General features: G+C 45.9%; 2 protein-coding genes across 23 annotated transcripts in view; one reads left to right on the top strand and one right to left on the bottom strand.

Annotated features, from left to right (window-relative positions):
* Positions 1-17853, bottom strand: part of CACNA1D (calcium voltage-gated channel subunit alpha1 D) — a 293921-nt gene that overhangs the window by 42815 nt on the left and 233253 nt on the right. For 16 of the 22 annotated variants that reach the window (XM_077278291.1, XM_077278292.1, XM_077278294.1 and 13 more), the window contains 8 exons: positions 11928-12056; positions 9761-9826; positions 6987-7078; positions 6735-6894; positions 4715-4842; positions 4292-4388; positions 3329-3431; positions 1205-1306 (listed from right to left, as the gene is read on the bottom strand). In XM_077278291.1, the coding sequence (XP_077134406.1) occupies positions 1205-1306; positions 3329-3431; positions 4292-4388; positions 4715-4842; positions 6735-6894; positions 6987-7078; positions 9761-9826; positions 11928-12056 (877 nt within the window). Of the gene's footprint in view, positions 1-1204; positions 1307-3328; positions 3432-4291; positions 4389-4714; positions 4843-6734; positions 6895-6986; positions 7079-9760; positions 9827-11927; positions 12057-12684; positions 12724-17853 lie in introns of all 22 variants that reach the window. The other 6 variants (XM_077278290.1, XM_077278293.1, XM_077278296.1 and 3 more) reach the window with 1 other exon arrangement.
* On the top strand, positions 12735-17835 carry LOC143788555 (uncharacterized). The gene is made up of 2 exons (XM_077278314.1): positions 12735-13889; positions 14021-17835. The coding sequence occupies exon 2, from the start codon at positions 15640-15642 to the stop codon at positions 17368-17370; it is 1731 nt and encodes a 576-aa protein (XP_077134429.1). The 5' UTR covers positions 12735-13889; positions 14021-15639; the 3' UTR covers positions 17371-17835.

Below are 17853 nucleotides of genomic sequence, written 5' to 3'. Positions count from 1 at the left end.
TTTACTGAACATACATTTCAGTAGGCCAACAATGCGGATTTTAAAATCATTTTTCAAGCTGGTGTTATAAAGTATTCTAATTTACTGAGATAATGACTTTTGGGTTTTCTTTGGCTGCAAGCCATAATCATCAACATTAACAGAAATAAACACTTGGAATAGATCACTCTGTGTGTAATGACTCTATATAATATGAGTTTCACTTTTTGTATTGAAGAACTGAAATAAATTAACTTTTTGATGATATTCTGATTTTGTGAGAAGCACCTGTATCTATCATCCATCTATCAAATATTTACTTATCTATCTAATCATCTAACTATTTCATATGTATCAATCTATTTTGAAAAGTCCTCATTTTCTAAAATTGCTGCATTGGTGAGCTGTCTCCATTGTTTTATATTTTTGATAGCTATCTATCTATTATCTATCTATCTATCATCTATCTATCTATCTAGTATACCTTTGCCTATCTCTGTAACTCCCGAATACCAATTAATTGTCTCTAATCTATGTATTTCTGTTCCTAATATTAATTTATCTATCCATGATCAGCAAGTAAATGTTTGATTTTCACATTCCATGTGGATAAAGTAGCTTCATCTATGAAGAACAAAGACTTCTGTGTGCTGGAATAATATGTTCGAGTCCCCGCGGCTGCATGTCTCACGGCCAATCAACAGCCACAACACATGCAGGGATTGCCTAACAAACAACTGTGAGACATGTAGCGGCGGGGACTCAAACATATTATTCGAGCACACCGAAGTCACTCAGCGCCAGAGCATGCTCAGATAACACCTTATCCCAGCACGCTCGCTCATCACTAGGGCTAATTACTGAGGAATCCAGGACGCTAGAAGTGACATTGATGTTTCTCTGTGCACTGCTCACCACAGGATTCCTACGATAAATTCACTGATGACCGCCATTTATATTTTTTCATATATATTTGAATGATTGTACTGACCACTGATCCATCATTGTGTATGAACTCGCGGAAATGGACAGATAGTTCTGTATCTCGTAACAGGCAATTACGATCCCACCGGGAAGAAGAGATGTCGTCTGGTGATGGGCAGGAGACACAGTGTGCTGAGGAGTAACTCGCATGTGGTGGGGTCCCGGGACCAGGTAACAACACGCGTGTGTATGTACATAGTGGTAGTGTATGACGTGTGTGGATTAAGAGGGTTACACTGACCGCCTGCAGGGGGCACTACTTGGTCCAGTAGCTTCATACTGGTTTTCTTCCATATTTTCTTGATGACGGCTCTGAGCTCCTCATTGGCTTGTTCTAGATTACCTGCAGGATGGGAAAAGACACTTATGGGAGTTTAAAGAGATCTCGAAAGATCAGAGCTACCAATACCTACCTCCCCCGACCGCCCAACATATGTCTATCCAGCAGGTGAGAAGAAGACGAGAAGCGCCCAACACTCTGACACCGGTGATCACAACTCTGACACTGGTGCCTAGAACACTGACACCGGCGGCCACAAATCTGACACCGGCGCCCACAACTCTGACACCGGCGGCCACAACTCTGACACCGGCGGCCACAACTCTGACACCGGCGGCCACAACTCTGACACCGGTGCCTAGAACACGGACACCGGTGCCCAACACTCTGACTCCGGCGCCCAACACTCTGACACCGGCGCCCACAACACTGACACCGGCACCCACAACTCTGACACCGGCGGCCACAAATCTGACACCGGCGGCCACAACTCTGACACTGGCGGCCACAACTCTGACTCCGTCGGCCACAACTCTGACACCGGTGCCTAGAACACTGACACCGGTGCCCAACACTCTGACCCCGGCGCCCACAAAGACACTTATAGGAGTTTAAAGAGATCTCGAAAGATAAGAGCTACCAACACCTGCCTCCCCCGACCGCCCAACATATGTCTATCCAGCAGGTGAGAAGAAGACAAGAAGCGCCCAACACACTGACACAGGTGCCCACAACTGACACCGGCGCCCACAATTCTGACACAGGCACCCACAACTGACACCGGCGCCCAACACTCTGAAACCGTGCCTAGAACACTGACACCGGCGCCCACAACACTGACACTGGTGCCCACAACTCTGACACCGGCGCCCAACACTCTGACACCGGCGCTCACAACTGACTCCGGCGCCCACAACTCTGACACCGGCGCCCAGAACACGGACACCAGCTTATCTCCATGCAACACAAAAATCCTCAGGTTATCGGAGGAATCAGGCGACATTTACTTACTGTGTTTAAGAAGATTAAGACACTTTTAAAAGGTTGTTCTCATTATACTGAATGGGTAAAATTGCAAAATGATTGTAAAAAGGTTCAGTTTTTCAATTTACCTCTTCTTAAAAAATCCTATCCTTCCTGATCAAAGAAGGGATTTTTAGTTCTATTGTGTATTACTCATCACCAAGGTTACCGGCCACCTCTGTAGTCCATCAGCAGTGGCCGAACTCCAGCTCTTTTCTATAGACCTTGTTATTACTGCTCTGCTTATTAATGTACAGTTTTGCAGTCAGACATGTGCCGTGGACTCCGGCTCATAAAAACAGTTGGCAACTAACTAAGAAAAAAATTGCAAAAAGCTATTCCAGAGAAAAAAAGAGCGATTCCTAAAGTGTCTTCTGCTAGAAAACCAAATGCAGTGTGAACATACTCTAGAGGGATCTGTGCAGAACCGCACGCCCACAAACCGAACTAAACCAACATTGTAAAGATTAAAGGGACAAATTCCTCCCGAACGATGGGAGAGACCGAGAAAGTCAGACATAAAGTGATTCAACTAAATCGGTTGTACAAGCTACAGATTCATGGGGTGTACTTAATATTTCATCCAATGCTTCTGCATTTTGGCCAAAATAAATTAGGACAAGGTGGAATTTTGTCATGTCTAGTTCTTCATCTGAGGTTGGATTTATCAAATTTTCAGACCTAAGAACCAGATGTTTTTTTTATTATGTCCTGATTAGTGATGAGCGAATGTGCGCAGAAAAGGTGTTATCTGAGCATGCTCTAGTGCTAACCGACCATCTTTGGCGTGTTCTAATGCTATGTTCGAGTCCCCTACGGCTGCTACACATGCGGGGATTGCCTAACAGCCGTGAGACTTGCAGCCGTGAGGACTCGAACATATTTTTTCGAGCACGCCCAAGTCACTCGGATAGGACCCGAGCATGCTCAGATAACACCTTATACGAGCACGTTCGCTTATCACTAGTCCTGATACATAAAAACTTAGGCTTCAGAGAGGGTGTAGATAGTTTTTCGCATGATTATAGATAGATATACATAATCGATCATGTATAGACATACCTTCTGTTTTGATTTTTAGGGCAGTTCTAACCAAAGCGAACAGCGTGGCGTTGAACATCACCGTCCCATCACTGTTCAGTGGCATATTCATGGCGACCAGTCGCTGCGGAAGGACACAAGAAGAGGTTTTGTATCCTGACCCAAAGTTTAAGGGCTGATCCATGACCACACTTAGCACTAATGATCACTGGTGGTCCGACCTCTGGGACCCTCACTGATCCTGAGAATAAAGGGACTGCGTCCCCTTCACAGTTTTCCCTATGCACACAACTGTGTCTTGACACCTACCCTGCAGCTGTATTCAAGGCACTTGCATTACAAGCACTGTCCTGCTGGGAGCGCTGCTCTGAAGGAAAAATTAGGAGACCAATTCTGGATGCAGAGCCTTTATTCTCAGACTCTTACTGCATTCATCTTCATTTTTGGATCATGCTTATAAATACTAGCATTTTTGCAATTTACTACTTATTAAATTGTACACCCGTTCTTGAGATATTAATTCTTTTCTATTGTTTACAGCTTGTTGTCTAGGCAACCGACCACCGTTGCCATCTAGCCGTGCTGAAGTTGGTCGGAGTTGGAGGTATCAGCGCGCTCCAGCGATCCTGGCCGGCTTCAGAACAGTAATTAGAAGTTCAATAGGAAAGAGCTTGTAAGCACTAAGCATGCGCTAATGTTTAGCAGCGGTGGTCGGTCTCCAAGGCAATGAACCGTAAACAAAAAAATAGTGTAAATATCTCACAAAGGGCTGACAATTTGTACGATTCGTAAATTGAAAAATGAATTTGTATTTAGAAAGACTATTCAACAGTATCCATCTATGAAGATGGAAAAAAAATATTTGTAATGATGGCATAAGCCATCAGGTCTGATCCATATCTCTAGTGACAGATGGGCTACTATGACTACCAGGAGATAAAGCCCAGTATCCTGGAGAGATGAATGAGCTGGATATTATCTTACCTTACAGGCGACTCTGTGTGGGCACAATTTCCCAAAACCAAGAGGAGGCTGAATGCGGCGGAGCAGGGTGACCACGTCCAGATGCTTAATTCTTCCCCTACATTATAAGTAATAATTATTATATATCTGTGCATTATAATAGTCAGACTCATCCATGTAGTAACCAGTGTCAGTCTCCATAAACCCCCTAACAGCCCAGTGTTGACCCCCTATATAAAGGGTGCAGTCCCTGTCCATACACTTTACTAGGGATTCTGGGTGTCATAAAGTGTTTGCTGCTCAGGATCTTGGCCCGCCGTGAACCAGGACGAGCTGCTCAGTGAATTTCGTACATATGTGTATCCGGACACAGCGTCTATGGGGTTAATACTCACACGGCTTTACTACACACATAAGGGACACCAAAAAATGAAAGCTACTGACTTGGCCTCCGGATCATATTCAGACCATATCCTTTTAAATTCATCCAGGTGATGAGGACCCAGTATGGACCAATCACGGGTCAGGTAGTCAAAGTTGTCCATGATGACGGCCACAAACAGGTTGATGATCTAGAAGTATTGAAACAAGTTAGTGGTTACACGGTGTATTATTACGGTAAGTTATTAAGTAAAGGAGACTCGTCTGTGGGTCGGTAAAAGGGACCTCTCCGGTAAAGGATACTCGTCTGTGGGTCGGTAAAAGGGACCTCTCCGGTAAAGGATACTCGTCTGTAGGTCTGTTAAAGGGCACTCATCCGTCGGTCTTGTAAAGGATACTAGTCCGTCAGTCCGGTAAAGGAGACTCTACTTTCAGTCCGGTAAAGCCGACTCTACTTTCAGTCCGGTAAAGGCGACTCGTCTGTCGGTCCGGTAAAGGGGACTCGTCCATCGGTCCGGTAAAGGCGACTCGTCTGTCGGTCCAGTAAAGGGGACTCGTCTGTCGGTCCGGTAAAGGGGACTCGTCCGTCGGTCCGGTAAAGGGGACTCGTCCGTCGGTCCGGTAAAGGGGACTCGTCCGTCGGTCCGGTAAAGGGGACTCGTCTGTCGGTCCGGTAAAGGGGACTCGTCCGTCGGTCCGGTAAAGGGGAGTCATCCGTTGGTTTGGTAAAGGGGATTCGTCCGTCGTCCCGGTAAAGGGGACTCGTCCGACGGTCTGGTAAAGGGGACTCGTCTGTCGGTCCGGTAAAGGGGACTCGTCCGTTGGTCCGGTAAAGGGGAGTCATCCGTTGGTCTGGTAAAGGGGATTCGTCCGTCGTCCCGGTAAAGGGGACTCGTCCAACGGTCTGGTAAAGGCGACTCGTCTGTCGGTCCTCTGTAAATGATAGCACATGCAATGTAATAAGCCATAAAACAGGTCAATCAGAGGGCACTCCGTATGGAGACTATAGGTAGCCACACACCTTACATAGTAATCTGCCTAAAGCTCATACAGCTGACGGCTATTCCTCCTAATACACCCTATGTTGGGCTTTGCCCAGGTTTAGCCATCTTACGGCAGCCGGTAGCCACCAGGGATTGAGCATAATGGTCATTGTAAGTAACTACTTGTATTTCCTATAAGTCTACAATGCGCCGTTCCTCTATTACTCCTCCTAGAAATGTATGAATAAATTGACAGGTGGTGTATGTGCCTTCACTTTTTAACACTATCCAATCAGAGCTGACAATATAAGATTATGTGGGGACACAGCCCTTTCACAAGTGGGTGGAGAATGGTAACGCCTATTTGTCAATTTATTCATAAATATGAAGGACGAATAATGGAGGAACTGAGCCATGAGAAAATATTATTCATACTCATGTCCTACATTTTACTGATATTCTATGTAAACAGATTGTGTGACATAAAACATGGCAGGAATAGTGCCACTTTTATCTACAGGCTACATGTGGTATTGCCGCAGTTGGACCCACAAAAGAAAGACTAGTGCTCAAAGTGAGTAGGCCTAGTCTGTTTGATGTTCATTTTTTCCTTCTGACATTGTAATAGTTACTAATAAATAATGTTTTTATAGTCCTACACATTGCGTTTGCTGGATGCCTTTCTGCTATACTTTGCGCTGATGAGGGGCAACATCCCGAAACATAGTGTCTGCAAATTGAGATTCTGATTTGGCATTTACCCTAAGGTTTGTGACATGTCTCGTTCAGGGGTCAATATTGACTTCTAGGATGGCTACTTCCAGTAGGTGGCACTAGAGTTCCTCTCTAAACTGACAATTTGCATATTTAATTTCCCAGAGGAGCATGCATGGCCTATAAGTCTCCTAACTCTGACATGCCTGCCTTGTCACTCTCCATAACGGGAAATGTTACCCCTTAGATCCCTGCCTTGTGCCTGATCATTATCCTCCAGGACCCGGCCCGTGCTCTCTATTAGATCACCGCCCCCTTACTAGATTGAACGATACCTGGACGGGGTGAGCTGATGTGATCATTTTTCTTCGCCTTTGGTCGCTTACCAGGAATGCACACAGCATATAAAAAGTGATGAAATAGACAATAGCAAAATTGCTCCCGCATGTGTTCTCCTCCCCAGGGTTGCTATCTGAATCTGGATCACAGCGCTTTCCTGGTAGGCATGCCAGCATGATATCCTGCCAGGCCTCGCCGGTGGCACACCTTAAGGAAAGGACATGATACGAGGAAGAGGCATCCGTTAAGCCGCGATCTATCGGGATTTATTCCCATCTGTACAATATAACGGCAGGTACCTGAATAACAGAAGTACCGCTTGTGGAAATGTCTGAAAGTTGTTGTTCCTGTTAATTTGGGTGTTATCCCTCATGGCGACTTTACCGAAAACCTGCAAAAAAAAAAAAAATTTAAAATAATGATGGGTTTTATAAGCATTAGAATATTAGAGCGCCACATTAAAAATGCAATCATCTGCAGGACTTATTTCATGTCTTCCTTCCCCCCCCCCCCATATTCTGGCAGAGGGTTCTAAGCAAAACCCTTATTTCATGGATATCGGTAATGCTATTTGCAAATGATTGAGAAAAATAAAAAAACATTAGTACCTAAAGGAGTGTCACGGCAATGTCTCAGAGCTTAGCAGAGGGAAGCACTCCGATTGGGAACATGGACCACCCTCAAAGCGAACTATGACTTCCAGAATAAACAACAGACACCCAACATCTGCTCTTTATGAGATCAAAGTTATGCCCACCTACCTCCCCTTGATGAGCTCATGTGGGAGTTGTTTGTTGGACGTGCTCAGATCTTCAGAATTTTAGGAGATTCCTCAACTTATAGAATATCATCACCTCTGGAGGTCCCAGGAGGTAGATATTGTCATCATGTTTCCTATCGCAATTTTACCTTTTCGATAGAGATCAAACATGACCTGGATAGAACCATCCATAGGACCGATATTAACTTGGAGTCAGAAGGGCCTTACGATGGTGTGAGTGACTGGGTTCTGCTCTTCCCTGACGCCGCAAATATATCTTCCAGAATTATCGGATTGATGCAAATCCCAATATTCATAACTGGACACCGGAGACAGTGTCTATGAAAGATACTTTGATGGAGACGAAGCTTATGCCTGGGAAGGCAGTTCTCCTCTTCCGCGTAAATGAATCCCAGACTTGTTGTCTGTTTCCCAGCAAATTTCCCTGATGTAATTACCTGGCCACTGCAGGAGACTGCTAGTTCAATGGAGATGATGTGTCAGATCTTCTCCCTCATTCCCCTTGTTGTAATTAGTTTGTTTCTCCCTATCTATAATTAGTTTTCTCTCTTCTCTATATGTTCAATGTGAAATGGTTCATGTCCCCTCCCTCGAGATGTCTGTATGGATTTTAATTTTTCTCTATGAAAAGGGTATCAGGTTTTCAGACACAGCTATTTTTTGCATGTATCCTTGAATGGGCTGTCTACTTTCAGAGAACCCCTGTAAAAAAACAGCCAAACTCTGCTTTACTCACCCTCCCCAGGGTCAGCGCTGAGTCTCCGCAGCTGCTCCCAGTGTCTGAACTCATATCGACAGCGCTGCAGCCAATCAGTGAGTTCAGCAACTCTATCAAAGAAAATGGTGCAGGCCACTGAGCTCAGTAATTGGCTGCAGTGAGGTCAATGTGATACCAGTGCTGTAGACAATAACATTTGCCAGGAGCAGGGATGGAGACTCAGCTTCGGACCCAGTGTGGGTGAGTAAAGAAAAGTTTGTTTTAATGGGAAAAAAAAAAACTAACTGCAGCTTTGAAAAAGGGTTTTCTGCAAGAGGAAAACCTATTTAATGTCTTGGCATTGGACTCCTAAAATTGAAATATATTAGTGCAGAATGATCGGAGAATAGGTTTCTTCCAGAAACAGCATCACGTCTATCCACAGGTTGCATCTAGTATTGCAGGTAAATTTCTTTAAAAGAGAGCATGTCAGCACAAAATGACTGTTCAAACTAAGCATGGTGCTCGGTGCACCCTTGGTGTGGCCTAACAGTTCGATGCAACTTCCTTCCTACTTGTTTTGCATCTATCTCCACCCTCCTCTTTCTTGATTGACAGCTCTGGCTTTACAGGAGCCCCAGGAAAGTGAAGATAGAGAGAAAACAAGTAAGTGGGAAGGTTTACTCAGCCACACCAAGGGTGCACCAAGCTCCTGTGCTTGGTTTGAACAGTCATTTTGTGTTGACTCCCTTTAAATAGAATCATACAATGGCAGAGTTGGAAGGGACCATAGAATCCTAGAATGTCAGAGTCCCTTCCAACGCTAACATTCTATGATTCTATGATAAATGGAAGGAGGATGAAATGCAATACCACACGTAACCTGTGGACAGAGGGGGCACTGTTTTTTTTTCTTTTTAGTCCTGTCCAATCCCTTTAAGGAAATCTTAAATCTACAAATAAAAAAATAAATGATTGAAATATATGGAATCAATAAACTTGTTGAAAAATCGTCATCCTGCCGTCTCACCTGCTCGTGCGTCATTTTGGCTGTGAAAAAGATCAGCACATCCCTTGAAAAGCGGCGTACTACATGTACTAATTACCGCCCACCAGCAAACACATAACTTAATTAAGCAGTGATCTGAATTAAGTAGAAAGCAGTAATTGGGGGTCTCCTGCTTAATGCATGAGGAATGAGACACCCAGACACGTGGAACGGGTCATTTTGGGTAATCAGGCAGCAATCGTGAGATTCTGATGATTAATCCAACGAGTGGGAAATCTTAGAACATGAGACACAATGCAATGACTGGTAGATTTCCTATCCACGTGGCAGCATTCACCTCCGATATGATTGCACTCAGGATTGGACTGGCCCACCGGATTACCGGAGAATCCTTCGGTGGGCCGCTGTGCAGGAGGAGGCGGCATCTTATTCATTTATCAATCTACCCAGTTCATCGTTATATAAATTTGTGATTGAGGAGAAGGTCACATTTGCATGTAGCCAAAAAGTGGGGCCCTGCAGTTGGTTCCTGGTGGGCCCTTGGTACCCCAGTCCGACATTGCATTATATGTTACACTCATATTACCTGCATGCCAATCACAGCGTAGATGAAGAACAGCATGGCAATAAGGAGGGCGACATACGGCAAAGCCTGGAAAGAGATGGTCAAAAGGTTACATCAACGCCTATGCCCATGTGTACTCTATTCTGGAAAAAGGAAAAATGGGGCTTGTGTCAAATCCATCAAATTCGGAGAGGCTGGGAAGTGTCGAGGGAACAGTGCGGCTGCTGCACACCGGTATAACACGGGCATACTTTAGTATCTGTATGACCACAGATCATTGTAGTTATGCTGAACTGAACCTTGATCATAACTTCCTACAACAGCCCAGGAAAATCCTGGCTTTACCCACGCCTGCCCATCCGATTCCGACAGTTCCTGGTCCCCCACGCCTGCAGCCGATCTCCAGCACACTGCAGCCAGTGGCAGATGATTAGCTGCAGGGACTGTCGGAACCAGAACGGAAGGTGATCGGTAAGAGGAGTATGACCTTTTTTAAATTTTCTTTTTATTTACTTTTGTATATACGTACATATATATTTATTTTTTTAATATTGATAACATTTTTTTTTGTTTGATGAACTTCTTTAAATTTGTTTAAAAAAACCATTCAAAAACACAATTTTATGAAGGAGTGAAAACAGTCTAATGGTATATTACAGTGATGATATCCCCAATCTGTAGGATAGGGATTAACTTCCCGATCGCTGGGGATCCGACTAATGGAACCTCCACCGACTTTGAAATTGGAGCTCTGAAGAGCCCAAGTGTTATGATCTGGTGGCCTAGGAGCAGCATGAGACGTACTCTGGAGAAGGTGGTACCTGTACTGACCGCAGACCCTGAACTTAACACCGCAACTAGAAGTAGCCGTGGAATGTACCTAACACTCCCTGGACATCTCGACACAGCCGGAGGACTAATTACCCCTAGAGATAGAAAAGGGAAAACTATCTTGCCTCAGAGAAAATCCCCAAAGGATAGACAGTCCCCCACAAATATTGACTGTGAGAGGAGAGGGAAATAACATACGCAGACTGAAATCATAATTTAGCAAAGGAGGCCACTTCTAGCTAAATAGAAAGGATAGGACAGAGTACTATGCGGTCAGTATTAAAACACTAGAAAATATCCACCACAGAAAATACAAAATCTCCACAGCTAACTAAAGACATGGAGGGTATATCTGCATCTCCAGAGATACTAGCTTGGCTAAACAAATCCTTATACAGACCAAGCTGGACAAAACAAAACATGGAAAATAACTTGAACGATCAGGCCCACAGCATGTGGACTGCAAAAAACAAAGCCAGAACTTATCTTTGTTGAAATGAACAGCAAGCAAGAGAGACCAGGCAGGGAAGTGAATCCTCCAGGAAACAATGGACAACTGGCACTAACTAAAGGGTCAAGCAAGACTAAATAGCCCAGTCAGAATTGCAATAAGTGGACACACCTGATGAATGCTGCGATCCAAAGACAGCAGAGCTACCACTTATAACCACCGGAGGGAGCCCAAGAGCAGAATTCACAACACCCAAGCACAGGTTGAGCATGCCACCACCAGTCTCTATGAGACTGCCAGAAATAGTGGAGACCCTCTACGACAGTCCCACATGGCATGCTTCACCTCCATTCCATTCACATAATTACCGTTACATATAGAGAACACTTAGTGGCCACATCATTCTGAGCAAAGCAGTTGACAAGTATTCGGTTTAGTCCTTGTTTTTACTTTAGTCACAGATCAGAATCACCCACACAACCTATGATGATCACGGACAGCACACATTGCCATCCTTATTAACATCTGAATGGGTACAGAAGAAGTTTGCCTGTGTTGTCTGATTGTCCGAGATCTTGGAAAGCATATCTTATTATTTGGAGTTCAAAAGGCATAGAAGAGAGTTTATTTCACTCACAGAAAGTGAGAAAAGCATGAGAAAATCACCGATAAAACTCTGATGATAAATACGGACACACTGATTAAATACTGATGAAAATCTGATCCAAAACACTGATGAAATCGGTCCGTTTTTTTTGTGTACAGGTCTGAATGAGGCCTTACTGTGACCAGTAATATCTGTGTAATGGTGTCCTCCTGATGATAATTAACAGCTCCTCTGCATATACCGTGTACATGAATAAACAAGTCTATCCAAGTCATATGATAAAGAACATGTCTACGTACCTGGAAGGACTTTATAAATGTCCACAGCAGCGTTCGGATCCCTTCACCCCTGCTTAGAAGTTTGACGAGTCTCATGACTCGGAATAATCGGAAGAAAGTGATTGAGATGCGGGCGCTGTCTTCTGAGCTCTGGAAAACATTGGGTAAGTCAAGTCACAGGACCGGGGAACAGATATATAGTATATAGGACAGAGCAAGAGGTGCTGCGCAGTGCACGGCTCTGTTCACACTGCTGTCAGGGGCAGTCTCAGCAGGACTGTCGAAAACCGGACAAACCCCATTGGCGTCCATTGTGTGTTGGATCCGGCATAGTGTTATAGACAGAAGCCATGGCAGTGTGAACAAAGCCGAAGGTTGAGCTTTCAGAATTTTGCATATTGGGAGTAGGCAAACCTAAAGTGGCAATAAAGAACTACAAATCCCGCTGCCGACCAGATGGGAGTTCTAGTTCTGCAGCGGATGGAGTGGCAGAGGACATCTGTTGTATTATCGAGCCTTTCCATTCATGACGGCCCAGCAATAGTCATTCTGGTAGGCAAGGCCCTTACCAGAGCCCCCACTATGCCGCACTGAAGCCGCATGCTACGACAGACTTGGTTTCCAGCTGCAGGAGCACACACATGCATTTCTCAGCTGGATGGAATGAATGCCAGAAAAACCACTTCAAGACCTTCCCGTAAAACAAGGCAAGCCAGCAAGAAACGATACAACGTGAAGGTTCAAAGAGGTCAAACCATTCGGGAACCACTCATCTTACCGCCGGGTCCCCAGTGGGGCCTTGTTCTGTTGGCATTGGCTTGAAAAAAAAATCGAAAACAGTGAATATTAAAAAAAATTAAAATATGCCAGGAGGAAGAAGATGAAACATACTGGATGCGGAGGCAGCAAGGTCTCGTGAGCTGATAAACCTTATAGATGGGACGACCTCAATATCCCTCATGATTATAGAGACCAGTAGAAGGAAGTATCCTACAGTGTGGGGCTGATGGGCTCAGAGAGTGGACCACTCTGCCCATCTCGGAATCCTGCCCCACATAACACTGTAATGCCCAGCTTGTACTCTCACAGATTTTGGGCACTGCCAGAAATTAAGGAAACCATTGTCTGCCGCCATATGTGATTTTTTTTTGTCTGTCTTAAGGTCATCTAAAAATGATATGGTAGTGTAGTGCAACTTGTTAAAGGGAGTGTGACAGCACAAAATGACTTAATACAATGCACATGCGCTTGGTGCTCACTTGGCATAGCCGAGAAGATCAGTGCACTTTCCCGCCTACTTGATTTCCATCTATTTCTGCCTCATCTTCCTTGATTGACAACTCTGAGTTTACAGGATCCAGACAAGAGCAGAGATAGAAGGAAAACAAGTACAGTAAATGGGAAGGTGCACTCAGCTATGCCAAGGGTGGACCGAGCACCTGTGGAGAACTATAGGTGGGAGGTGCACTGATCTGCTCGGCTATGCCAAGAATGTACGTAGCGCCTAGGGAGAACAAGTAAGGGGGAGGTGCTCACATCTGTCAGCTATGCCAAGGGTGCACCTAGCGCCTGTGGAGAATAAGTAGGGAGGAGGTGCTCACATCTGTCAGCTATGCCAAGGGTGCACCTAGCGCCTGTGGAGAACAAGTAGGGAGGAGGTGCTCACATCTGTCAGCTATGCCAAGGGTGCACCTAGCGCCTGTGGAGAACAAGTAGGGAGGAGGTGCTCACATCTGTCAGCTATGCCAAGGGTGCACCTAGCGCCTGTGGAGAACAAGTAGGGAGGAGGTGCTCACATCTGTCAGCTATGCCAAGGGTGCACCTAGCGCCTGTGGAGGATTATAGGTAGGAGGTGCACGGATCTGCTCAGCTATGCCAAGAATGTACGTAGCGCCTAGGGAGAACAAGTAAGGGGGAGGTGCTCACATCTGTCAGCTATGCCAAGGGTGCACCTAGCGCCTGTGGAGAACAAGTAGGGAGGACGTGTACTGATCTGCTCAACTATGCCAAAGGTGCACCGAGCGCATGTGGAGGACTATAGGTAGGAGGTGCATGGATCTGCTCAGCTATGCCAAGAATGTACGTAGCGCCTAGGGAGAACAAGTAAGGGGGAGGTGCTCACATCTGTCAGCTATGCCAAGGATGCACCGAGCGCATGTGGAGAACTATAGGTGGGAGGTGCACTGATCTTCACAGCTATCCCAAGGATGCACTGAGCGCATGTGGAGGACTATAGGTGGCAGGTGCACGGTTCTGCTCGGCTATGTCAATAGTGTACTGAGCGATGGAGAACTATAGGTGGGAGGTGCACGGTTCTGCTCAGCTATGCCAAGAATGTACGTAGCGGTACGTAGTGATCTTCTCGGCTATACCAAGGATGCACCGAGCGCATGTGGCGAACTATAGGTGGGAGGTGCACGGATCCGCTCGGCTATGCCAAAGGTGCACCGAGCGTCTGTGGAGAACAAGTGGGTGGAAGGTGCAGTGATCAGCTTGGCTATGCCAAGGGTGCATCGAGTGTCTGTGGCGAACTATAGGTGGGAGGTGCAGCGATCTGCTCGGCTATGCCAAGGGTGCACTGAGTGCCTGTGGAGAACAAGTAGGTGGGAGGTGCACTGATCTTCTCGGCTATGCCAAGGGTGAATCGAGCGTCTGTGGCAAACTATAGGTGGGAGGTGCAGCAATCTGCTCGGCTATGCCAAGGGTGCACTGAGTGCCTGTGGAGAACAATTAGGTGGGAGGTGCACTGATCGATAGGCTATGCCAAGGGTTCATCAAGTGCAAATGCTTTGTCTGAACAGTAATTTTGTACTGACCGACTCCCTTTGAGATACTGAAGCCTGGAGATGCTCAAAGAACATTGGGCTTGCAGCTGATCACCCTATACATTAACGGGGATCATGCTAAGATAATGCCTTTATATGTTACACTAATGTTGGCCAAATATGCTGGTATCAGTGAGTTCGGCTGACAGTGTTTAATGTGTTTAGGAGCCCCTTATCATTTATTGCCGGGGTGGATATCGATCTGCCATGTCTGAATTTGGACTGCCGATATTTTTGTTTCCTGGAGATAAGCCGCTGTCAGAAATGTCTGGCAGTGGCTTTCTCATAGAGAACTTAGGAACGATCAGACAAAAGAGCGCTCCTGTGTATAGGAGAGGCAGCCGAGAAAGCTGCTGGCTGAACAATCACCTGAAGCATTGTTCGGCTGACAGCAAACTCATATGTTTGGCCGGCTAAATACTGGAGCTCGACACAATGTCATCAAATTGGGGCCAGTTTTTCAGCAGAACAATAAGGTCACGGCTACACAGCACCTTTGGCTTCATAACTAAAATCTCCATAGAAAACTATTTTGTTGCACACTATGTGGGTAGTGACATACTATGTCTTCCCAAAAATTCCTAAGGGAAACATATGCAATTTTGTTTTTTGCCTCAATAATGGGGGAAAAAAGGGGTGTAAAAGAAAGTTGCACCAAAGTAGCAAAAACACATTTCATACTTAACTGGAAATCATAAAAAAAAGTTGCTGTGTAGTCCTGTCCGAAAGGCTAAATTTTACTGAGGCTGCAAAATTCAGACCATGTGACACTAAAGCGGGGAACAGTCCTCTAAGGGCGCAGACAGACGGCCGTATATCTCGTGTGAGGATCGTATCGCAATTCTCGGACTGACCGTCAGCTCTCCTGACCAGAGTGTGACAGCGGCATAGAAATACTTCACGCTGTCATGCTCAGGTTAGGAGAGGTGTCTGGCCAGTCCATGCAGTGCATAGAAATACATCACGCTGTCATGCTCAGGTCAGGAGAGGTGTCAGGCCAGTCCGTGCACTGCACAGAAATACATCACACTGTCACGCTCAGGTCAGGAGAGGTGTCTGGCCAGTCCATGCACTGCACAGAAATACATCACGCTGTCACGCTCAGGTCAGGAGAGGTGCCGGGCCAGTCCGTGCACTGCATAGAAATACATCACGCTGTCATGCTCAGGTCAGGAGAGGTGTCTGGCCAGTCCATGCACTGCATAGAAATACATCACTCTGTCACGCTCAGGTCAGGAGAGGTGTCGGGCCAGTCCAAGCAGTGCATAGAAATACATCACGCTGTCACGCTCAGGTCAGGAGAGGTGTCGGGCCAGTCCATGCAGTGCATAGAAATACATCACACTGTCACGCTCAGGTCAGAAGAGGTGCCGGGCCAGTCCGTGCACTGCATAGAAATACATCACACTGTCACGCTCAGGTCAGGAGAGGTGCCGGGCCAGTCCGTGCACTGCATAGAAATACATCACACTGTCACTCTCAGGTCAGGAGAGGTGTCAGGCCAGTCCATGCACTGCATAGAAATACATCACACTGTCATGCTCAGGTCAGGAGAGGTGTCAGGCCAGTCCATGCAGTGCATAGAAATACATCACGCTGTCATGCTCAGGTCAGGAGAGGTGTCAGGCCAGACCATGCAGTGCATAGAAATACATCACGCTGTCACGCTCAGGTCAGGAGAGGTGTCAGGCCAGTCCATGCAGTGCATAGAAATACATCACGCTGTCACGCTCAGGTCAGGAGAGGAGCTGGGCCAGTCCATGCACTGCACAGAAACACATCACGCTGTCACGCTCAGGTCAGGAGAGGTGTCAGGCCAGTCCATGCACTGCATAGAAATACATCACGCTGTCACGCTCAGGTCAGGAGAGGTGTCGGGCCAGTCCAAGCACTGCATAGAAACACATCACGCTGTCACACTCAGGTCAGGAGAGGTGTCTGGCCAGTCCATGCACTACATAGAAATATATCAAGCTGTCACGCTCAGGTCAGGAGAGGTGTCAGGCCAGTCCGTGCACTGCATAGAAATACATCACGCTGTCACGCTCAGGTCAGGAGAGGTGTCGGGCCAGTCCCTGCACTGCATAGTAATACATCACGCTGTCAAGCTCAGGTTAGGAGAGGTGTCAGGCCAGTCCATGCACTGCATAGTAATACATCACGCTGTCACGCTCAGGTCAGGAGAGGTGTCAGGCCAGTCCATGCACTGCATAGTAATACATCACGCTGTCACGCTCAGGTCAGGAGAGGTGTCAGGCCAGTCCATGCACTGCATAAAAATACATCACGCTGTCACGTCCAGGTCAGGAGAGGTGTCTGGCCAGTCCGTGCACTGCATAGAAATACATCACACTGTCACGCTCAGGTCAGGAGAGGTGTCGGGCCAGTCCTTGCACTGCATAGAAATACATCACACTGTCACGCTCAGGTCAGGAGAGGTGTCGGGCCAGTCCATGCACTGCAATGTGATCCTGGCAGGAGAAATACGGCCGTCTGTCTGCACCCTAATGGTGGGCGCCACTAGCCACAACGACATTACTCAAGATAAAAACCTCAAAATCTCCCAGTTTAAACTACAACAAAAAAAAACACACAATACTTTTTGTAGACGATATAGGTTTTTGTTTTGTTTTTTTTAACAAAAAATGGTATAAAAGAAAAACTTTTTTTTTTTTTTTTTTTTTTTAATACATTCTTCAAACTTTTGCAATTAGCCTTATAAATACACAACCTATTTCTATATCCGGACGTGAGGCATCTTTATTACATCTACATCACTACCTCGAGAGATCTCTCTTTCCACCGACCCCACAGGACGCACGGACCACACTGCACACCCTCAATTCCAGAATTAACAGAGACTGCACAAAACATGCCGCATGCATTTACCAAGTATAAAGATATTATAACTTGTTTTTAGAAATGTAAAAAAAATAATAATAATTATCAATGTCTGGATGCAAGTTCACATTCAAGGGGGCTCAGAGAAAATAAGAAAGATGCATGAAAAATAAAGAAAAAGGTTTTAAAAACATGACAAGGAAATCCACAGTCTATAAAAGTTAAAAAAAACAACAGACTTTGGTAATTGATACAAGGTATCTCTGTGGCTTCCTATTCTT

Source organism: Ranitomeya variabilis, chromosome 8, assembly GCF_051348905.1.
Source record: "Ranitomeya variabilis isolate aRanVar5 chromosome 8, aRanVar5.hap1, whole genome shotgun sequence".
NCBI lineage: Eukaryota > Metazoa > Chordata > Amphibia > Anura > Dendrobatidae > Ranitomeya > Ranitomeya variabilis.
Note: the sequence above shows the minus strand (reverse complement) of the source record. Positions and strands in the feature narration are given on the sequence as shown.

Coding starts and splice junctions, on each gene's coding strand:
- LOC143788555 (XM_077278314.1), top strand. CDS start 15,640: ATGCTCAGGTTAGGAGAGGTGTCTGGCCAGTCCATGCAGTGCATAGAA.